General features: G+C 46.8%; 1 protein-coding gene across 2 annotated transcripts in view; it reads right to left on the bottom strand.

The window, feature by feature from the left end:
• Positions 1 to 20,271, bottom strand: part of LOC149325131 (potassium voltage-gated channel subfamily KQT member 1-like) — a 469,319-nt gene extending 449,048 nt beyond the window's left edge. For both annotated transcript variants that reach the window (XM_089563197.1, XM_089563198.1), the window contains exon 1: positions 19,787 to 20,271. In XM_089563197.1, coding sequence (XP_089419323.1) covers positions 19,787 to 20,238 — 452 coding nt within the window. In that variant the 5' untranslated portion in view covers positions 20,239 to 20,271. The remainder of the gene's footprint in view (positions 1 to 19,786) is intronic.
• Positions 20,272 to 23,867: the final 3,596 nt, after the last annotated feature.

Genomic DNA, 23,867 nt, shown 5'->3' with positions numbered 1-23,867 from the left:
TATCTACCACAACCATATAAACAGAGAAGAATGAAGACCATAAACCACCCTCCCAGCGTTCCAGTAGATTAGATCATGCATTGTGCATTAGACCCACTGCTTCACACTTATATTTCCGCCGACCACTAAAACAAGAAATTCGCCGCCGTATGACATTCACCAACAAAACTGAACTTTTATTTTGAGCATACGATGGTTTTTTTCCTTGTGTTGCTTTTATTTTCTGTTGTTTAACGATTGTCGTTGTTATATCAAGCAGCGCAACGAGCGGAATGCTTTCCCCGTTCTTCTTTTTCGTCGGAATCGCACTGGGTCGCACGAACCTAGTCTCAAGCGAGACCAGTGATGCCTTTCCACAACGCGGAGACGGTGCGCATGCCCGCGCTGCACTATTTATCGAGGAAGCAGCTTGGCAGTCTACTGGGATGGTTTCCACCTGTGCAACAAGCTTGTCATCGGAGTAGTACTGTGACGTCGGCCGACGCTGCTGAGAGCGCGTATAACCAGGAGCGACCTCGAAGCCCTTTCAGTGGACTTGGAAGCAGCGCAACCAGCGGAGTGCTTGCCCCGTTACTCCTTCGTTAAGATTAGTGACAAATTATCTGTATAATCTATTCGGGATACCTCTGTGACCTTGACGGCGCTCCCCAGTCCCCGATGTTTAGCCTTACGTGACTGCTTGCATGTCATTATACAGTTGTTAGTGATTTCTGGGGACGTTGAATTAAACCCCTGGCCGCTCTCCGACTCCGAATGTGAAAACAGCGCCCACAATAAGCTCAAAAGGGTTGAAAATTGGGCGAGTTGGTACGAATTCATACTGGTGTGGCACCACAGGGACAGGGACAGAGACTCTGTCCCTGTCCCTCTGTCACTCTGTCTCTGTCCCTGTCCCTGTGGTGCCACACCAGTATGAATTCCACAATAAGCTACCCAACAAAATTTTGAAGGGAGAAAATGAGACAGACAGGCATTGACTTTAAATTTAAGGCAAGTGAAGATAATTGTAGTCAATATTCAAACAAAAATAGAAACAATTGAGGGAGAAATTCGAAGGCTACAGAAGTGCGAGGGAAATCTGGCTGAGTATTATAATACATTTCAGAGAACGAACAAAGTAATTGAAGAGTTGGAAAGAAAAGTTTATAACCTATAAAACAGAAGTCGTAGTAACAATTTTCTAATCTATGGCTTCAAGGAGGAATCTGATGAGGATTCCAAGGTACTCGAAGACAGAGTAAAAGAAAGCATATTCAAAGTGAAACTTCGTCTTGAAGTCAATTTTTTGGAACGAATTAATGGGATTGCTGTCAGTCATGAGGAGCAATCTCGTCCTGTTGCTTTGAGCCACTTTGACTTTGCAGAAAAAGCAAAAATTTTAGCCTGTCGCTATAAGCTGAAGGGTTCTGAGATTTCAATATCTCAAGCCTTTTCCCGACGAGTTCGCGATCTGCGCAAGAAGCTCTACAATTCTGCCGCTGAGGAAAAAGCAAGCGGCTCGAAAATTTAACTCATATTTGACAAATTGAAAGCGGACGGCAAGCTTTTCGCATGAGACCCGCTTCACAGCAAACGAGTAAAGATAACAAAGTCCCTGTCCTCCAGTCAAAGTAGCCCGGAGCACTCAAAATCTGCTCGTGCGACCCCTCGGAAGCATGAAAAATGACAGTAAGCAAGTAAAGCATTGCAAACTATATCACTCAGAGCCCGGAGCGTTTTGAATAAACTTGATCTTCGTGACAATCTAATTCTTAGATACAATCCCTATGCACTTGTTCTCACAGAAACATGGCTGTATGCCTATGCGCAGGAATCAGACATTGTCCCCCAGCTTATAAACTTCTCCGACAAGATCGAGGATCGAAAGGCGGTGACGTGGCTGTTTCTGTTAACAACAATATAAAATGTACTGCTCATAATGGTGTCAATAATCACGCAAGCATATGGTGCAAACTTTCATTTCTTGCAAAAAGCATACTATTAGGCGGCGTGTATCGACCTCCGAATGCTTGTCCTGAGTATCTTGAAGCCATTCACGATTACGTCCCGAAATATACACATTCCCGTTCCGATATAATTATAACAGGGAACTTCAATCTGCCTGGAATTGTCTGATCCGCCTTTTCTCACGATAGCAAAGAAACGTGAAGCGCTGAAGCACTGCTCATGACTGCATTTAGCTTTTCTTTAAACCGCTTAGTTTCAGTTGATACTACGGTTATTGGCTCTTCAGCTTCCCTCTTAGACTTAGCACTTGCGAGTAGTTATTTACAAGAGCGTTCCGTCAATGTTGAAAATGGCTTCTCAGACATGTCCTGTTTCTGGGTCACGTTCGTGTGTCAAACCTTCCAGCGCTTTGCTGAAGGACTGCAGTCGCGCTGTTGATCGAGCTGCATTATGTCACCTGGTAGCCTGTTATCTCCACTTTAGTTAAATCACAGCAGCTGTCACACTGCAGGCACGCTTTAAGGAAATTGTTACCTTTTGTGAAGATCGTTTTATTCCCTCCAAGAAAAAAAAATTGGCGGGGACTTAGCTTTGGTTAAGCCTGGTCGGTTGCAAAAGCAAAAGCGCAGCGCCTCCAACAGAAGGAACGCAGTGCGCCGCGACTACAGGTCGCGCGTGGCTACCGGCCGCCGCTGCGCGACGACTCGACTTGATAGCCCATCTGTCACCCTGGTGTGACGTCACGCTATGACGTCACTAGGTATGGCATGACGTCAGAGGTCATTCTAAATGTCATGCGTGCCTACCGGCCGCCGCTCCGCGACGACTCGACTTGGTAGCCCATCTCTCACCCTGGTATGACGTCAGAGGTCATTATAAAGGTCAAACGTGGCGACCGGCCGCCGCTACGCGAAAGGCCGTTCATGAGCGTAGTATTGCTTTCGCAATAAAATGATTATTTGGGACTATTTATGGATGACGCGTGATATGATACACTTAAAGCGCAGGATTAAGTGACATCGTAAACGAGGAAATAAACGCGGCATTTCAAAGCCAACCTTGTCAGTTCTTCGCAAGAAAAGATGCGCACAGCTAAATCGCTCTTTTACTCTGTCACGTTGCCATCTCTGATGGATAATGACGCCCGAAAATTTTGGCTTTACTTATCGAGACAGCATGGCGGTGTTTCGGAGATAAAGATTTCGGGGGAGAGCATTACTGACAACGCTGTCATTCCGAACAAGTTCAGCGCCTTTTTGCAATCTGTCTTTACACGCGTGGCAACACGTGCGCCATTGCAATCATGTGTTTATGACTACCCGATGTCTCATGTGACCATAAGAGAAGTTGGTATCTTTTCACTTTTGAGCAAACTGGATGTTGAAAAATCCTCCGATCCTGACAATATATGAAAATGCTTCTCTGAAAATTACGCGATCATGCTAGCGAAATACTTGCACAGAATATTTTGTAGCTTTCTTAGATACACCAGTAACCGCAGACAATTGGCGCACGGCAAAAATCATTCCCTTACACGAATCGGGCTCACACTTTGAAATAAACAATTAGAGGCCAGTTTCGTTATCAAGTGCTTGCTTCAAGGTGCTGGAGCACATCATATTTAAAGAAGTAGTACCACACCTGGAAAGTAGTAATCGAATTATGACCGACAGCACGGCTTTAGGTCTAGGTTGTCAACTGCAAGCAAGCTTGCTGAAATAACTAATGACATTGCTGACGCATTTAGCACAGGGGGCCATGTAGACGCTATATTCCTTGATTTCTCAACAGCCTTTGATGTCGTTTCCCACGAAAGTTTAGTAACCAAGGTTAAAGCTTTTGGAATTGAAGAACATTTAGTATCTTGGATCACCTGCTATCTCAACAACAGAGACAATGAGTTGCCATAAATATACACATTTATTGCAATTTGGAAGTTTTCTCAGGGGTTCCGCAGGGCTCTGTCCTCTGACCCTTCTTGTTTCTGGTTTATATAAATGGTATTCGTTCATGCGTTGAATTCCCAGTGCAATTTAAGGCAGAAAGCTGGGCTAGTTGGTGTTTGGATTGAGAGGACATAGTAGTAGCGCTAAAAAAACAAGGACGACAGAGTAGAGAAAGAGCGCCTGCGTTGTCTTTCTCTACCCTGTCGTCCTTGTTTTTTAAGCGCTACTACTATGTCCTCTCAATCCCAGTGTAAATTAGGCTCTTTGCAGATGACTTCGTTATCTACTCAAACACAAATACCGGGCAAGCTCAACATAGGTTAAATTCCTCGTTGTAGTCAATTAAAACTTGGTGTTCAAGTCGGGGATTAAAGTTAAACGAATCAAAGACCACCAGCATCGCTTTTACTAGTAAGGAAATGCCGCTTGAATTCATGTACACAATAGAAAATCTTGCAGTAACTAAAACTAATGAAATTAAATATTTGGAGGTTACGCTAACCAGCAATGTGAGTTAGGAGCCCCACATTGATGCCATCTGTTCTAACGCAAGCAAAAAATTGTGCTTCCTGAGAAGAAGGCTACGCACCACCCCACCCGAAGTAAAACTTCATGCATAAAAGCCCTTGTAAGGCCTAAGTTAGAATATGCGGATCTCGTTTGGAGCCAGCGCCAAAAGAATTCAATGAACAAAATTGAGCGAACACAAAATTTGGCCCTACGCTTCATATATTAAGTGTACACCTGTTGCTCCAGTTAAGTAAAAAAGCAAACCTACAGACGCTATTGGATCGCAGGTTAACCTCCAGGTTAAAATTTATTTACCTTCTCTACCACAATCACTTTAAACTAAGTTCAGTGCATTATCTTAAAAAACCTTGCTGGCACTCATCACGAATCAATGACAGCAAAACTATACAACAGCCTATTAGCCACATTAACATACGTAAGAACTCTGCATTCCGATTTGCGATTGCTCATGGAAGAAATTACCGGAAGAAATAGTCAAGAGTACTTTTATAGATACATTTGCCAATAAAATCAAGGACTTCGGCTGTTCATAGTAGTGTAATCCGTGGCCGTTTGTTTATTTTGGCTGGCAATATGTGGCAATTTGTGGCATGATAACACGTGGCATGATAACAATTTACAATTGGTAGCGAGGTGCTGGAAGTGGCAAGGGAACATGTCTACTTAGGGCAGGTAGTGACCGCTGATCCGGATTGTGAGAGGGAAATAACTAGAAGAATAAGAATGGGGTGGAGCACATATGGCAGGTTCTCTCAGATCATGAATGGCAGTTTGCCAATATCCCTCGAGAGAAAAGTATACAACAGCTGTATCTTACCGGTACTCACCCATGGGGCAGAAACGTGGAGGCTAACAAAGACGATTCAGCTTAAGTTAAGAACAACGCAGCGAGCTATGGAAAGAAAAATGATAGGTGTAACGTCAAGAGATCGGAAGCGGCCGGAGAGGGTGAGGGAACAAAACTCGGCTTAATGACATCCTAGTTGAAATCAAGAGGAAGAAGTGGGCTTGGGCAGGGCATGTAATGTGAAGGCAAGATAAGCGATGTTCCTTAAGTCTAACAGACTGGATACCAGGAGAAGGCAAGCATAGCAGGGGGCGGCAGAAAGTCAGGTGGGCGGATGAGATTACGAAGTTTACGAGGATAGGGTGTCCGCAGCTGGCACAGGACAGGGTTGATTGGAGAGATATGGGAGAGGCCTTTCTTCTGCAGTGGGCGTAGTTGGGCTATTGATGATGGTGATGACTTTCATTTTCATGATGTGTACTTAATTTGACAATATAGTTGAAATAACCACATATGTACAAAACTAGCAACGGAAGAAGCTTCTGACCATAAATATTCTAATGAGCACAGCTTCGTCCAATTATTGTTCTCAGAGAAAAAAATGAATCTCTGGCTTTGTTGTTATTTGTCTGGCAGGAAAAGCCGCATTAATCGCTGGGAAAATTGACATTACAAATCTTCCCGCCAAACTATTTAAACTAGTGGCGTCCTTCCCGAAAAGTGCGGGTTAGCGCCGTTACGGAAGCGAACGGCTGTGCACCGTAGCCTCTGGGATCCGCGCAAAAAAACAAAGTCCGCGTACGCATTTCACTTGCGAATTCGGGCGCTGGTGGCGACATTTGTATTCCTTTCTTTCGCTTCTCTAGCTTACAAAAGCTCAGCTTTCGGTCATGAGTGGTTTCTTTGTGATTAGAACGCGGTACTCCATCGGTACAGGACAACTTCAGTTGTCCTTACTGTCCCTTTACTTATGGCATGGATGAGAACGAATTTTCTTGTGCTTTATTTCTTGTGGTCAAACCGTTCGACTGCGTTCACCAATACATTATTATTTGAAAACTGCGTTCCAATATTCGAAAATTGTTCTTTCCTGTCATAATAATTTTTGCCGATATTAATCAGAAACGCTGCAAAAGCTAAACCACATAAGTTAACAAGTGGGGTATCACAAGTAACCTCTTTTGTATAACCTATATGGCAATGATCTCTCCAACAATACAATACCTATCGTGAAGTTCACTACATCAAGACATTCGCATTACGCAAGAACGCGCGCTAACCTAACGCTTGACTCTGAACAAACAATATACTGGAATAATGCTATAGTTGTGAGCAGCATCAAATGCTCTTAGAATATTTTCGCAACCCTTTCAAGCCCGTTCCACGTACTATTCCACTTATACTTCAGAGTCTCAATTGTGCCAATTGTACTTGTCACACTGATTCGTATACCAAAGAGTCAAATGTCTTTATAGCTTCTTTGGCCCCTATATGTCCTGGAATCCACACCTATTCCATATCTGTGCGCAATTGCGATAGTCTGCCGGCTTACTTTGTTTAATCAAATCCATTTCTCCATTTACAATTGGGAATTAGGTAGCGAACGCTTCAGCCTCTACTGTTGTTAACCATGAGATATGTTTCTTTTATTTCACTTTCATTTTTATGTATTAGGGTTGATTTTTCACTGAAATATATGCTACATCTGTTTTCTATAGCATCTGTGTACACAAAAAAATTAGCAGAGCTTTTCGTTTAAATGGCTGGTTTTGATGTGCAATTAACCGAAAATGTATAGGTACATTTGGATGAAGCAGCTTTGTATCCCTGATGCGCCTGCGCACGTCTACAATCACGTGATCATTTTGTAGTACTGAGAGTGCGAATGAGATATGGCGAGCACACTCGTGCACGTTATGTTTTCAAGTAAGAGAGTATAAAACAAAACTTTAATAAACTTAAAATTGAAAATTGCTTTTTGCGGAGATTAAGTGGCGTAGTAAACGACTCGCATCCAGGTGGACATTCGAACCTGAAGGGAAGGAAGGAAGGTGGGAGTGAAAGAAGAAAGTGAGAAAAAATTACGAGGAACTTTACCGGCTAAAGTGGTGAAAGGCGAAAGCCTGAGTGCTGCATTCTGCGACGCGATTGTTCACTTCACATTCTGTTGGTGCATTAATGAACTAACAATTAATGGTGCTTAATCTTTGCCTTTAGGAGTGGAACGCGACAGCGTGTTGTAGCGCTGCCAGGGAGTCCATGGAACGCCACCACCCGTTCGGCGCGATGCCTTGCCCTTTGAACGGAACGCTTTTTGAGGAAAGAAAATGGAGCTGTAATTCTCTGTCATCTCGGTGGACACCTGAACCGCACCGCACAGGAAGGGAGGAAGTGGAGTGAAAGAAGAAAGAGGGACCGCAATAAAAAAAATGAAAATTGTATTTGAGGAAAGAAAATTATGCAGTAACTGTCTCACATATCTCGGTAGACACCCGTCAAAATTCTCGCGCAGTGACGTCACGACCATTTCGACCAATCTGAAATGCGGACAAATTTGCTAACACGTCTTGGTCACGACAGTATGAGCCATTAAAGGCTTTCGCCTTAAAATGTATCAGTCTCTCATATCTCAGTGGACACCTAAACCTCACCGTAACGGGAAGGGAGGAAGATGGGAGTGAACGAAGACACTGTATTCACTAGACGCGCCTTTGTTCATACCAAAACATCGAGCTGGGATGGCGGAGTGGTGAGCGTGCTCGTCTCGCATTCCGTTTCGTTTTTCTCTTTCCTCTGATCTTTTAACTCTCCTCTATCTGCTCGTGGCAGCGGTGGTGGCTCGGCTCGAGCCAGTAGGCAGGCCCGTGCAATTTCCTTTTCATCCTTCTCTCAGTCACAACAACAACTCCGGAGAACGGGGTTCGATTCCCGAGCTGACCAATTTGCTACTCGGTTTTATTTATTTATCTGGTCTGACTAGAAAGGTTAATAAGGCTAATTGGTTAAGTAAGCAATTAACTAAACTCAGTACCACTTACTTGGAAAATCACTATACGATCCCTTTAATTGGTTGCATGGTTAGTAGCCAAAGTACAATTGGCCCCGTTTGAAATTCGCGCACTGTGACGTCATGATCGTTTCGACCAATTGAAAAGCGTGACATTTCTGTCGACAACTGCTGCTTACAACGATGAGGCATTAAAGGCTTCCGCCTTAATACGTGCTGCAGTGGAGGTCTCCGGAATATTTTCGACCACCTGGGGATCTTTAACGTGCACTGAAATCGCGTAGCACACGGGTGCCTTTGCGTTTCGCCTTTATCGAAACGCGGCCGCCGCGGCGGGGTTCCCGCTTCTGTACTTTCTGAACAGCAGCAAAACTATCAAAGCTAGTATGCATAAGTTGTGAGGCTGGGTGCGTGCATCTTAGATCGTGCGCAGTAAAAAAAATAGTAAATGAGAAGCTAAAATGTATACGTGGTTCGCCCCGCCGCGGTGGCTCAGTGGTTACGGCGCTCGGCTGCTGACCCGAAAGACGCGGGTTCGATCCCGGCCGCGGCGGCTGAATTTCAGTGTAGGCGAAATTGTAGAGGCCCGTGTGCTGTGCGATGTCAGCGCACGTTTAAGAACCCCAGGTGGTCGAAATTTCTGGAGCCCTTCACTACGGCGGCTCTCATAGTCTGAGTTGCTTTGGGACGTTAAACCCCAATAAACCAAACCAAACCAAATATACGTGGTTCGCGCACGCATCGTCCCCATTTTCGGGAATGCGGATTTAGGCACAATTTCAGTATGTAATACAAATAAAACAGAGAGCTGTTGGGAAATTATAATCAGCTTAAGAACGAAGCGGTGGATTCCCCTCAAAGAAGCCCCTCTAACCAATGGCGTTGGCCTACTGTCGTGACGTCGGGATCTACGGCACTGCACCTACGAGTATAGCACATGGAGCGCACCCACCCCAAGTGCGTCCGCTCGCGCAAAAAGTCCCTCAAGACTCGGCTTTTTCCTCGAGAATACAAATGTTCAGTGATCGTGCTATCTGCGCGCTAGAGTTACTGAACTGTGTCAGTCATCTGAACTGTGTCATCAACCAACTTGTTCAGTAGCTGTCGCGAAACATTTGCTCCAAAGCAGGCTTAATAGCGCAAACGGTAGCGGAAGGTGAGGTTACCTCAGAGACTGGTTGGTTCATTCGTTCATCGTGACTGCCAGCAGGGCAGAGACCGACATTTGTTTTCTAACTGAAATAGCCTGTTGACAAAGAAAAGTAAGGCAACTGTGAACGAATGCATGATGCTGGGGCAGTTAACTGTCCCTCATTCATTGCGTGAAGTTATTGGCACCTCAAGGCGGACAGAAAAACCAAGGTGCGCGAGAGACTGACTGAAGGAGAACGCTTTTGCAGTATCGTCTCCCTCGACGTCCTGAATCTTTGTCGCTGGGTGCAAGTTTCAGGGAAGGTGTGCGCCGAGCGGCGTTCATCGAGCATTCATTTTTAATAAGGCCGGTCACTTGCATGGTCCTTGAACCCGGGACTTCTTTAAGCGGCAGCTTCGGTGAGTGGCGTCTTCATTGCACCTCTCCGAGACGCGCTACGGCCTCTTTTTTTTAAAGGAATTTAAGCGCACAAGAACACGCACACAATAAGAGGAAACACACAGGACAGGCGCTATCCTGTGTGTTTCCTCTTCTTGTGTACGCGTTCTTGTGCACTTAAATTCATTAAAAAAAACTAAGCACCATCTAGCCCAAACAGAAGTTTTGTTAAATTAGCTACGGCCTCTGTTAACGACCACCGTGTAGGAGTTAACTGAAAATCAACGAGTCAGCGAGGCTAGCTGCATATATCGATGCTTAACCCATTAGCGACAAGGAAAAATCTAATGGAAGGATTTTCTTCATTTCTAGCACGTAATGCTCCCTTTTAAATAAAAACAGATAACTGACATTTCATCACGATTGCTTCATCAATTCCGAAGTTATACATGGGTAGTTTTTATAGTACGCTGGGTCCTCCCCATGGCCCATGTGGCTACTTCGCTCCACTCCTACTTCGTGGCGTGAATTTTGTTAATATTTCCGTGATTTTTACGCAGGGTTATATGACACTTCTTGCAGGCCCTCATGAATCTTTTTCTGGCTATACTGGAACCGCAGTTATTCTAATTTGCGCGGCAAGCTTTCTCTTTTTCAAAGAATCATCAAACACGATTAAGCCAGAGTGTCTGCGGACCGCTGGTTGCTGCATGCCAAGGCGTAGGTAATGACGACGTAACGTTCTTACCAAAGCAAAAATAGTCACCAGGCTCGTCTCTAGCAATAACGAAGATTGTTCAGGAGTTCACAGTTGCAAAGTTTACCTTTCGCGTCAAAAGCTAGCCCCATTTTTTGTCCTTGATGCTGATGTAGTAGCAGTTTACGGCTTGATTCGAAAGGTCGACACTTGCCATACCACTGTTGTAAAAGGAAAGGAGTTTTGGCATACAAAAGTCCTGTTTTTCGTGCGCTCTAGGCAACCACCGCTTTACAAAACATGTAGGTTCAATGCTTTTTACATAGCGACTGCACTGTTGTCCTTAGACTTGAATAAAAGCACCTAACCTACACTATTAAAGCAGGGACCAATTTTTTCCTGGCTGCTTCTATTCCGTTGCTTCTTTTGTGCCGAGTGGACTCTTCCTAAACCCGTTTTGGCGAAGGGTTCCTGAAGCCCAAAAATTCCTCCCGGCGGAGCATCACAAAAATGTCTTGACTGGCAAAAAAATCGCGAAAATAATGAAATGGTCACTAAGCGTTGAAATCACCTCAGGCACCGACAGGACAACACGCACTTCCAAGAGTTTCTTTTTAGAACTCTAGGACTTTCCTCCGTAGGTGTGAAATGCATAACATTAACCGTCAGAACATACAGTTCTTATAACCAAAATTTCATTATAACCAATTAAAATCACACCATCGCCATGTCCAGGATAGCTAGCGACAAGTACACCAGTCTCTTGGGCTTCGCTGAGCAAACAGTGTTTTTTTTTTTCTCAAAGAATTGCAAGGAACCATAAGATCTATGACCTGGAATAGATAGGCGCCCTTGTGCACACAGGAAGACCCAGCGTACTATAGAAAGTACAGCAACATATAAATCATCACAGCGCAAAAAAGTCATAGGTGAGGGACATACAAAGCATTCATTGTTTACTTTCGTCTTTCGTGCTGCTCTCGACTTGAAATTAGCATAATATGTACATAAACGCGGCCGCGAGAAAATTGCAAGCCAGCGACTACCGCTGCAGTTCGTGGGAAACAAGCATTCTGAAGTTTCGCCATGGAAATATGACATACTGAGAAGCAGAAACGCGCCTTCTTGGTTAAGGGGCGCCGGCCAATCCCTTGGTGACAAAAACATGACCTATTTGAAGAAAAATTCAATCTTTGGTGTTGAAATCATAAAAAGTTCAACTGCATTTTTAAAAGTACGCTAGGCGCTCATGGGTTAATCGTCTTTGCCTGAAGTGGGCGTCGCTTAGCGGAGCTAGAGTTGTGATGCCATACGGAACTAATGTGTACGTTGAGACTGTAAATTACCGGATATTAAAATGCTCTTTCTTTTACTCCCCGCTCTTTCTTTTACTTCGTATGGCGGGCCCAAAGAAGTCGGCCCACTGCTTGTGTGCCGACGGTAATGGCAGGGCGAGGGTTTGTTTTCTCTGATAATAGCGGAGCACATTTGCCAGAAATGGACTGGGAAGTCCGTGCTTGCATTAAAAATCAACGCTCACAGAAGTGCGCGCTCTGAACCACGTTACCTCGCGAAATGCACTTACGCGCATACACCTCAGCTCTTATCCCGAGGGACAGTCCTACAGCTTATAGCGCCAAGTTTTCATACACGCTGTATTTTCTTTTCTGCAGCATAGCTCTGAAGGGCGCCATCACAATGTCATATAAAGACCGACTCCAGTATAACTCCTACGATGTTAAATGTATGTTTCAGATAGCAATGCACAAGCAAGCCTTGCAGCCGCTCCTCAACTTTGTGTAACAATTGGAAGTCCTGAGCATAAGATGGATGATTTCGTTTCTTGAAGTTGGTCATACACTTGGCATACCTTTCGGCAGCATTGTTTTTAGTGAAAACTTTGACCTTCTTTCCACTGGCCTCCAGAGTCTACTTCATCAAAAGTATCTGAAATGTCTTCTTCCACGCATAACAGTTGTCGCTCAAGTTCTATAAGTGTCACAGTAATGCAATCGCATTGTGTTAGTAAATAATTTTATTCGGGCTTCTTGCTCAGCCAGTGAACCCATCCATGGAGAAACTATTGGTGATGCTAACAGTAAACTAATAAACATTGGCGGCAAACAGTGAAAGCTATGTCCGGCACAAATGTATGAGATAGCGCAGTGCCAGCTATGAAAGCTCATCGCTTGCGGTAGATGCATATTTCAGCCCTAAATATGCGCACCCTCCTCCCTCGTCAAGCCTTTAGGGAAGAGGGTTTGTGTTTAAGCCGTGCAGTGGAGCACTCAAGGCACCCTTAAAGTTGCATACTTGTGCGAGGCGAGAAGAGCCCTTGACCCGGCTTTCAAGCCTTTCCAGGCGTTTTTGGTCTTTGGGCCTGCAGTGAGCACTGCCCATGCGACTCAAGAGCAGACAGTGTGGCCGAAAAATGCCCCCCTTTAAAAAAGTCATGCGGGCCGCCGCGGTGGCTCAGTGGTTATGGTGCTCGGCTGCTGACCCGAAAGACGCGGGTTCGATCCCGGCCGCGCGCGGTTGAATTTCTTTGGAGGCGAAATTCTAGAGGCTCGTGTACTGTGCGATGTCAGTGCACGTTAAAGAACCCCAGGTGGTCGAAATTTGCGGAGCCCTTCACTGCGGCGTCTCTCATAGCTTGAGTCGCTTTGAGACGTTAAACCTCATAAACCTACCATAAACTAAGTAAACAAGTCATGCGGACGTGCTCGCGCGGCCTAGGAGCAGTGTGTATGATTCGCAACCCTAGGGTCAGGGGCTCACTGCGCGACTTGTTACCCCCATTCTATTTTAAGTGAAATTCATTTACTTTATGTACTGACCTGTCCTAAAGACGCTTGAGTCATGTTGCGACCTTCTGATCACCAGTTTTCAAAATTTCCGATTATTTTTCGTGCCACAGGTACAGGTGCGACGTCGAGACCCTCTCGACCAGTCCGGCATTTCCGCTCACATCGGCAGCGACGCCGGGTTCTCCGCTGAACGGGGCCATGAACGCTAACGCGCGCTAATGCATTTGTCAGGGTGAGGGTAGAGTCCTTACGCAGACCTGCCACAGACGCTCAGTGTTCGCTGCTTAATGCTTCGCGTCCAGGGAGGGAAGCAAGGAAGACGCTTATTAGGTCTCTTCCTCAGGTCAAAGTCTCGCGCCCAAGACAACGATGGAGAACGCGGGAAGCGCTCTTCCCCACTGAGCACGCGGAAAAGACGCAGGAAGGCGAGGGAACCGCGCCGCGTCTCCCGTCATCAGCGTTCGCGGTACCGGGGGTCCACTTCTCGCATCTTCTAGCCAGGCCACTTAAGACGAGACACGGGGGAAAGCATGCTCAGACTGGCAGTAGTATTCTGGTTTCCTGGGATGGGAACACCCGCGATAGCGATGCTCGTGCTCTATTTATTTATTTATTTGGTTAGTTAGTTAGTTAGTTAGTTAGTTAGTTCGTTAGTTCGTTAGTTCGTTAGTTCGTTAGTTAGTTAGTTCGTTAGTTCGTTAGTTGGTTAGTTGGTTAGTTGGTTAGTTAGTTAGTTAGTTCGTTAGTTCGTTAGTTAGTTAGTTAGTTAGTTAGTTAGTTCGTTAGTTAGTTAGTTAGTTAGTTAGTTAGTTAGTTAGTTAGTTAGTTAGTTAGTTAGTTAGTTAGTTAGTTAGTTAGTTAGTTAGTTAGTTAGTTAGTTAGTTAGTTAGTTAGTTAGTTAGTTAGTTAGTTAGTTAGTTAGTTAGTTAGTTAGTTAGTTAGTTAGTTAGTTAGTTAGTTATCGTACCCCTCAGGGCCAGAGACATTACACAGGGGGAGAAGCAAAAACGTAAGAATAAGGTAGAAAAATACAGCACAGAGGCAAATTTAAATAACACCTCAGTATACAATGCTAGCAATAGCTTCGCGGAATATCTCGTAATTAGTCGTGTCGGCAATATCTACGGGAAGGTGATTCCAGTCAGGCGAGGTAAGCAGCAAGAATGACTGAGGTTTGGTGTTACAAGAATCGAAACTGACTTTATGGTTATGGTCAGTACGACGGGACACATAAAATGGCCGTGGGATAAGGCGATAGCGCAGTACAGGATGATGCTACAGCTTGTGAAATAATGCGATACGAGACACTTTTCGACGAAGTGACAGCAATGGAAGAGAAAGACTAGCATTCATAGTAGTTATGCTAGCAGTGAGGTTGTAATTAGTGAGGATGAAACGCTCAGAGTTATTCTTAACCATATGACTGTCATAAGCAGGGTCCCAGACTGATGATAAGCGTTTTATCTCTCAAGGCCCCAATTATACGTTCTTTCCCTCCGTCGCCGCACTTCAAGCCTGTGTCTAATTCGCAAACATTATTACTCGCAGGTCAGACTGGAATCATATGCATTTGCGCACCTTCATCATACTCGTCTCACCACTTATGTCATACGCAGAAAGTTTCAAGCCAACGCGCCCGTACGACTACTTTTCTGAACTCCTATTTCCTCCAGATAGCAAGACATTTGAACGACCTCCGCTGTGAAGTCGCGACTATCCACTGCCCATTACCCTTCCAAGATAGTCACATCGCACTAGTCATCATGAACAAAAAAAGTTATACTTTCTTGCGCTAACCCTACCACTTATGTAATACACGCAAAAATGGCGGTCTTCAAGGAAATAACAGTGAAGTCAGGCGAAGATACTGCCAAGGACTCAAATAGAGGCAAGCCGTTTTGGTGGCCTGACTCAGGTGGCTGGTTCTTTCAAGCATTGAACCCCCCCACCCCTAAAAGCCTGGGCTTCGGGCATACGTCCTGCTGCTTGTCTGCTCCCCGTGCAGACTCGCCGGGATTACTCGAGCGTGCCCACGGCGTTCAGTCCGGCTCCTTACGGGGTGAAAATTTGCTTTGACCGTGAATCAGGAGGCTCCTTCCTCCTTTCTAGCTCTCTGCGCCTCTTTTTTCGCTTCGCGCTGAGACCTACTTTGCCCCGCGCAAGGAGCCGGTTTAACATTTTCTGGTGCTGCCTCCAAGTATGACACATACCGTGCAATGGTATAGACACACCGTGGCTTTGCTTCATTATGCATCGCGGCTTGTGGCCACAGTGCGCCCGCGAATAATAATAACGAAAAAAGTTTGCTTGCTCGAACTTTTATTGAGCCCCCAATTCTACAATGACAAACTCAGCGAACCTGCAGGGACATCGTGGCTGGTCTCGTAGTCAACAAAGCCAGCTGGCTAAGGAGTGCATGTTAAGAATACCGATTGAATTCGGTGAAAGGTGAATTTCAACAATTGAATTCGGCGTACCTTTAGCGCCTATTGTTTGTTTGCTTTGTTTAAGCCGGAAAATCCAGCCTCTATAGTTAAGATGTCTCCCACGCACCATGTCGCCGGTGTTGTAGTGGCTGGTGGGCAACTATGGTGCGGCTGGAACTGCTGTACCGCAACATCTGTCTGTATGTTAGCCCCGCTCAAAGATTAAAGGCGTTTGCAGCTTACCGTAAGATAAGCTCAGACTTCTGTCCGCTCGCTGAATCTCCCCACAAATTGTTTATCGCAGTGAGGGTGCATAATATGACCAGCCGCGATGCCGCAGTGTTCCAGGCCTTCTGCCGTGGCGGAATTCGGTTGCGGCAGCATTTCGGTGGCAACGAAATTTGAAAGCGCCCGTGTGCCGTGCGATAGACGAGAAAGTTAAATACAACTCAAGTAGTAAGCAACAATGAAGAGCAGGGTGGCTTCACGGGGCCGCTTATACTGCTCACACTGGAGTTTAAAGCGTTTTCATGAAGGTGTTCCACTGATATGGCCTTCTGAAAAGTTCTGCGCAGCTGAACACGCTCAGAAGCTTGCGTTTCGCTCTGCTATTTCCTGCTATTACTGCCGCCTCCTGGGGTCAGGTTTCCATCATGTTATAGCGTGCTTTAAAGTTGATACGAATATTTGATTAAAGTGGCATACTCCCTGCTATTAGTCAGAGATTAAAAATAAATAAGGTAAGCCGGATGACAGTAATATTCAGTAAGCAATCAGTAACACTTTCGGAACGGTCTGTTCGAAGTCTTAGTTCGCAAGCTTGGCTTTTCGCTAGGAAAAGTAAGGTCTTTTGAAGAATCGTTTTTGTCTTACAGACGAGCGAAATAAAAACTTACAAGCAAAAAAAAAAAGAAAACTGTTTAGCACGGCTAAGCTGGGGATATGTTGCTGTAGCACTAGATAGGGTGGGCACTTAACGTCCTTACGTGCTAAGCGCATTTGACCTAGAGGTTTTTACCTGTAAGGCATTCACCAATAAGGCCTTCACTCTAACGATCGCCATAAGGCCTTTACCCTACAGGCCGTTGACCTAAAGGTAAATTGACTCTCTACGTATGCCCGAAATCGGAAAATGCGCCTAGTAGTGCTACAGTACTTGTAAAAGAACCACGAGGCAGAATTTGATTCCAAATCCTCGCTGTAGGGCGCCGTTTAGAGCCCACGGCCAGCATAGCAACGCTAAGCCATAAGAGCGTTTCAAATTGGGCTAGTTGGTAGTTAACATGGTAACACATAATTGCGCTTTTGAAAAAGACTTGGAACAACACGGGGACGACCCAAACTCTGGTGCGCAAACTGTCAAGTGAAGTTTTTATTGCCATGAGTACACATATATAAGCTTCACATGTCATAACAGAAATCACCAAAAAACGCAGTTAAGCAGCAATATGCAATCATGTCAACAAGCATCAAAAAAAGATTTTATCCCAGCTGATTGGATTACATTCGTTACTACTGATTCAAGAGTTGCATTTCCTGTTCGGAAAGCAAAACCGAGGGGTCACTTACACAAGTCCCTTTTCCCGATTCCATGCAGTAAGCTTCATACAGCTCCCTGATTGCCCTATCTCTGGATTTCAGCAGAAATGTGGTCTGTTGGAAGTGGAGTTTGCAGCTATCGCACCTGGCGCAATGCGTCGCCAAATTTCCAGGTGAGTTCATCTGGCGACAGTTGCGGTTGTGCTCTCTTAGTCTTTCATTTAGACATCTGCCCGTCTGGCCCACAAACCAGAGTTTGTGTCGTCCCTGTGTTGTTCCATGTCTTTTTCAAAAGGGCAATTATGTGTGACCAGAACAACGCTAAGCCCCGCAAACCATAATATTCATCCCGGGCAGTATGATCTACAGTCAATACGAAGAAGAAGAAGGAAAAGTTGAGGCGACGACACATCTTCTTTAGCAGAGGGATGGAAAAAGTTTCTCCACTGCTATCGTATGTCGCTGAGGCGGCAGGCGGCGATTGCAGATACATGACAAATAAAACGGCCCGCCCTCTGTATCGCCGAATATCGCGACCACCGCGATATTCCCGTTGAGCGATGATGAACGAATATCGCGATGAACGGTGCTGCCCGCGGCGGCGTCGGCGTGTCAGCCCAGCAAGCAGCGGGGGCGCATTTTCGCCCGTTTCGCCGCCCCGCTCCGCGATGAGGAGCTAAATGACCGGCGTTCGCGTGATTGCCCGATCGGGGTGCTCGACTGCGCTGCAGATCAGAAAAGTTTTTTTATTTTCTTTTCTTAGTTCTACGACGCTGTTAGAAAGAAAATGACCTTAGAGGAAAGGTTAGTCGAGACGACCTGCTACGCTCTTTCTCACAGTTTGAACGGTATTAAGGCTGTTTCGTTTTAAAAATTGTGGTATGAAGCTGCATATCATTACGTTGTTTAAAGGAGTAGGAACTTCACATTTTAGGCTTCGTTACTTCCCCCCCCCCCCCCTTTTTTTTCAGCAATGGTGCGAAGAGTTTTAGGCTTGGCAGAACTGATGGAGATATGCCCCGTCATGCAATAAAAAAAAACTTTTTTCGACCACTGTTCTTCCCCTCGATGTCCTGTTTCGGTTCCAGCAGACTTGAATTCACGTGCGCTCGCAGCAGACGACGGAGGTGAAACTAACATCCAGGCAAAACAAGTGCGATGAAAAATTATGTCGAGGTCCACAACGGGGCATACCATCACCAGTTATGTGATTCCAACAGTGCTTAGCCCAACGTTACCAGCTAAAAATAGATCCTAAAAACTTGGTGTCTGGACGGTTTGAAGTGGGCTGATATCGAAAACTGACCAGAAACAACGAACCTTTTAGTAGACGGTGCTATGCAGGTGAAGCGATGGTCTGGATAAGTACGTTATTGAAAACATCGAAGAAAAATTTTGTATAGGAGTGTTTAGTGAAGGGTATATTGCATACGTTATCAGTTCGCGTACGAAATAATTGACAAAGGGAAGCAAATGACAGCAACCTGCCACAGACGCGAAACGAACCCACGATCTCCTCACATCCTGTGCCGTGCTGTGTTAACTGGCGGAGGCTTTCTCACTTCTAGTTTCGAACGCATATATGCTGCGACAGGAGCGAACCTGATCCACCGACGACCATAATGCTGTAAAAGGGTTGTGCGTCTAACTTCCGATGCCGTCAACACCACTACGATAAAAATTATGATTCTCTCTGCTATTTTTTTTTTACTTCAGTAACTGTCGGCTTCCTTCTTATGCATAAAACCGACCACGAAATACCTCTCGAAGTGGTCGTGAATGGTACTTTCAGTCAAAATCCTCTTTATAGAACGAGGTTGGAATGTTCAGCTGAAAAACATACATGCCTGCCTTAATGTTTCAGCGCCGAGCATTGATCGCCGGTTCAAGAACAAATCGCTGCATACCCATAGTGAGCAATACAACGGGTGCATCCTCAGCTCTGATCACTCCTGATATGTTCTTCGCTGAGACATGGCAGCCAGAGTGTAGGCTTTGCAGCTGAGAAATATCGCTCATTCCCGTTATACAGGGTTGAAAAGGAGAAGTTTCCGTGTCTGCTGAAAACGTCGCTCGGAAGACTGTCAACTGCACTAGCCGCTCTTACGCAAGACAAAGCAGGCGCGAAGACCTATAGAAGCTTTTCCGGAGTCCGCCGAGAAGCCACACTCGGACCCTTCTATACGGCTGCCCCTCGCACCGCCAGACAACCTGCTGGTTAGGCGAAGAGAACCGCCGCTTGCACGTTCAGTCTCTGGACGCGAATGAAAAACAACGCAGCACTGCAATGACAGCATAAGCGCGCTGTCTCGTCTGGTGTCTAGCAGGACCGCTGATCCCCTGTCAGAAATATGGTGTGTATGCGCTAGGTCAAAAGCTGTCTTTGTCTGCAGCGGTCGGCAGCTAATGCGCCTGAGTGACACGAGGGAAGAGCTCGGAGCCGAGATATGTGGAAAATCCAGGGTGGCCACCCGCACCAAAAACGAGCAGCTAGCGCCCACTGCCAGCTGGCCGGGCTGCCAAGTAATGCATTCGGCAGGTTCCCTTCGGGCGGTGCTGCTTACTCACAGCGATAGGTGATAGGCGACGGGTCCCCACCCGCGGGGCCTCTCGAGGAAGTTGTGCAGCGCCGTCTGTGCGTGCCGGTAGCGCTGGTCGCGCTGTCGGGCCCGGTAGCTGAGCGGCTTTCCCAGCAGCGAGAGCCGCGGCTGCTGCAAAGCCCCGAGTGCCGCCGGTCTCACCCGTCGCCGCCCTCCGCCGGGGGACTCGAGGGGGGCGCGGACCACGGGCAGGGCGAACGAGACGCTCTCCGCGGCCCGCATGGCGCTGGCCGACCCCCGGGGGGCACGCCAGGGCGACCGCTGCCCGACAGCTGGTCGGTGGGGAGCACGTGGCTCGCAAGCAGCGCGCGACTTGAACGGCACGTGCCACACCACTCGCTCCGGGAGGCGAACCGCGGGAGCGCGCGGCCCGCCGCGACTCCGCCCCACCCTCTGGCGGGCGCCTCCCGAAGCGCCCATTCGGGGCTCGCGGCGGGGGACGCCTACGGAGGACGCGTCTCCGTCATCTCCTCGATGTTCGGTCGACAGCCTCCGCTCCGGTTTCGCCGCTCTGCGTCTCACTCCCCGTGTCACGGACCGCGGCGAACCATCGCGTAATTCGCAGCTCGCACGCCAGTCCCTGTCGACGCCGTTTGATGTCCTACTTGCGCCTACTAGATCGTCGAAACAAAGTTTGCTGGACAGTATTGAATAACAAAGCCGTCTGCAAACAGAGCAGAAACACGTTCACTGATGTCTCTTGATCCTATCGTTTCAAGGAGAAGAGGAGGGACCGGGAAAACAAGGAAGCGTGACAGCCTTCATCCGCCATCTCTCACAGTACAGATCCCTCACAGGCACACAAGCACTGAGGCAGTGCTCCCTTTGCTTTTCTTTAGGACATGCTGTCTTCACAACGTCAGCACAAGCTACCGTGGCGTTAGAGAACAATCGCTGAAAGGCCACTAGAGCTACTAGCCGCCATATTGTTCGGCACTAAATTCACTAGCGCTGTTTACAACTGTGTGGCTCCATTTTCCTCTCTTTGCGAAGTTGTCCTCGATTACATGTCGGCAGTTTTTAATCATCGAGGCCATTCGTTTCCACCTCTTCAAAAACTGTGATATTTAATACACCTGTGAGATACACCGCCAGGCTAAACACGCACATGTTTATAAGAAAAAGAGCACTCTTTAGAAATGAATATGTATTTTTAAAACTCGTCATCGAAAATGTTATGCTTTTAACCTAGTGCCATTCATATCCGATTTATTTCGTACGTTGTGATGTATTGGCCGCCGGGTTTTCAAGCTTTGCTAAAGTCCAGAAAAAAGGACTCAGGAAATCAGCCGCATAACGAAGGACCTCAAAGAAAACCGGTACCCACGTCAAGTATTCCATTCACAAGAACGACACGCTGCAGCCCCTCCAGACGGAGCTAGAAGAACGCAAAAGATGAAACGCGCATCCATCCCCTGTGCCCGTGGTGTCAGCGAAACATTATCCAAGATATTGGCAGACTACGGCGACCAAGTGGCCCACGTTCCTTCTAGCAAGCTGATCAACAGCCTGGCGCGTGTGAGGGGCCCGCTAGAGAAGGCAAGCTAGCCTGGAGTTGTATACAAAATTCATTATAAAGAGTGAAACGCAACATATGTAGGCTACACAGGCGATTTCAGTTGGCGGTTTAAAGAATATCAGCGCAACGTCAAGAACGGAGAAGTGACATCCAACGCCCTAGCAGAACACCGTCAAAACACAAGTAATTGATTGACTGGAATTTAGCGCGCAAACTTGAAAAAACAAAATTTTTATCTGCTTGTCCGCTCAAGAGTCCCTTCACATTCCAATGACAAGAGAAGCGCTAAACGGGACGCGGGTCAATCTACCCGGGATGTACACACGCTCTGTACGCCACAAATTTTCCTTCACCGGCCCATCTGTTTCTGTCTCATTGAGAAAAAGGCACCCGTAGCGGTGCTGAAGCGTCATTTTTTTTTACGCTTTTTTTTCTACATAGTTCACCTTCGCGAATGCTTGTTTCTTCAAACGTAGAATTTCCCTCACCAGACGGTTTCCGTGGAACCATGAACTAATGTTTCAAAAATTCTTAAATGTCGACTTTTTGTGAAAAAAACAAAACAAAACCTCTACAAGAGGAAACTCTCAGCAGGGGCAGACGTCAGTAATTTCGAAACACGTGCTAATTAGTCATGAATGAAAAGCACTGTTAACTTTTTAATCAACGAAGTTCGGCGGTTATTGCCAATGACGAGTTTCGTGTCACGGTGAACACGATGCCGTATCTGTTTTGAAAGCCAAGAAAAAGTCGTTTTCTAAAGCCGTGCAGAATGTTATTTTTTTTTTTTTTTGCGCACAAAACCGAAACGCAGCGCAGGAGGAGCGCCGATTCCGCTGGTGACGGGTTGTAGTTACCGCGGCGGCAAATTCGAAATGATGTGCTACTGTGCCTGGCTAGCGAGCACCGTCGCTGAGCTCAGACTGCGGCCGGAGTTATCTTCGCTTCCTCGCTCGACGAAAGAAAAGGGCTAGACAAATGCGTGACCGTCGATTTTGAGAGCCCTGGTAGGCACTGTCTTTGCCTCTGCAGTTATCCCCCGAAGAAGTTTTCTTTTTTTCTTTCTTTCGAATCACGCTATCTTCGTTAAAGGAATAACGCCACGCTTCTGTGACGGCGTGCAGACTCCTGTTTAGCGATGCCGGTTTCTTGGCATGCATTGAGTAATTTCTGTTAAAGGAGGCATGGAACCATGTTACAGACTGAAGCTGTTCATTCCTTGCTGTTCGCTATACATCTCGGAACAACTCGACAAAATATGAGCTCATTTCGTGCAGCGAGTAATTTGTAATTGAATTTTTTTTTAAATGCTCCTGACCCGTCTGGCAGTCAGGCAAGAATGCGCGCTCGCACTTCGTGACGACATAAACCGGCAGTCATGTGCCTGCTCGCCACTGAACCGCGCGTAGTGAGAATAAGGGAGTTGGTTGTTCGTAGTTCAGGCTCGGGGGCTGGGGAGGGGGGGAGGGGCCAATGTTGGACAGGGAGAAAGTAAACAAAGGTCTTGTGTCCTTCCCTTTTCTGTCTAGCTTCTTCCCGGTCTCGGCGACTTCACCACAATGTGCCACGGCAACAGCCATGTTGAATTCCAACGACAGATCGCGAGCGCTACGCCGGATCACGACCGGAGCGCGTAGCCGCGGCGGAGATCGCTCCCTCCCATTCTGCGAATGGAATGCATGCGCTCCCGCGGAGCACTTTAGTGCAGGAAGAGCTCCACGTTCGGGAAACCTGACGGCGCCGTCGAAGCGGGACCTCTCGCTTCACCGCCGATTCGTCCTTTGCACCACTCTGTCTCTCACGTTCACCGTAAACGAATGGCGCACCAAGCTTTCGCTTTGTCTGGAGATGCGCGCACCACAAAATTTTAGGAATAAACCGTGCCAGATTTACAGATTGTTTCCGTATTTACAGAGCTGCTAGGCTGAGCGAGTACGCGTCGTCTGACGTCAGAAAGAGTCGGGGTTGAAACGGGTAACGGCTTTGGTCCAAAAAGCGGTCACAGAGAATTGATTTTTTTTTTTATGCGGGCGAGAACAAAACGAAAAAGAGTTTTATTTGGGAGAATTACCATTGCGCGTGTCGGCTGAGGTGGCACTGCACGTGGAAAACAACCCAAAAGAAGGCCAAAAACGTTCCTTGTACCACGAAAGGAAGGAAGCAGCCGCAGCCGGTGATGGCAGGAAGCAGGCGCTGAGTAAGTGAAAAAGCCGGGCGGAGTTCCGGTCAAATCTGTCGGTTTCGGTGGAAAAAATATCGCCGCTCCACGGAGCAATCTGGGACCGATGTCTGATACCGATTTGCCATTGCAACAGACAACTCGTGCTCGCGTTTTTCCATTGAAATACGATTGCTCCGAATAGAGGAGAAAAACGATCCGGACCTGCCGTTGGAATTCATCAGGTAGACGCGCGCGCGGCAGTTTTGCAGCAGACGACGGAGCTGTCTGTTTATGACCTCACTCTGGCTCCTTCAATATGGCCATCAATGCTAGGGGCAGGGGCTTAAAACCGATAACTTCGCATTAAAA

Source organism: Amblyomma mixtum, chromosome 10 (assembly GCF_055824585.1).
Source record: "Amblyomma mixtum isolate Tamu chromosome 10, ASM5582458v1, whole genome shotgun sequence".
Lineage (NCBI taxonomy): Eukaryota > Metazoa > Arthropoda > Arachnida > Ixodida > Ixodidae > Amblyomma > Amblyomma mixtum.
Note: the sequence above shows the minus strand (reverse complement) of the source record. Positions and strands in the feature narration are given on the sequence as shown.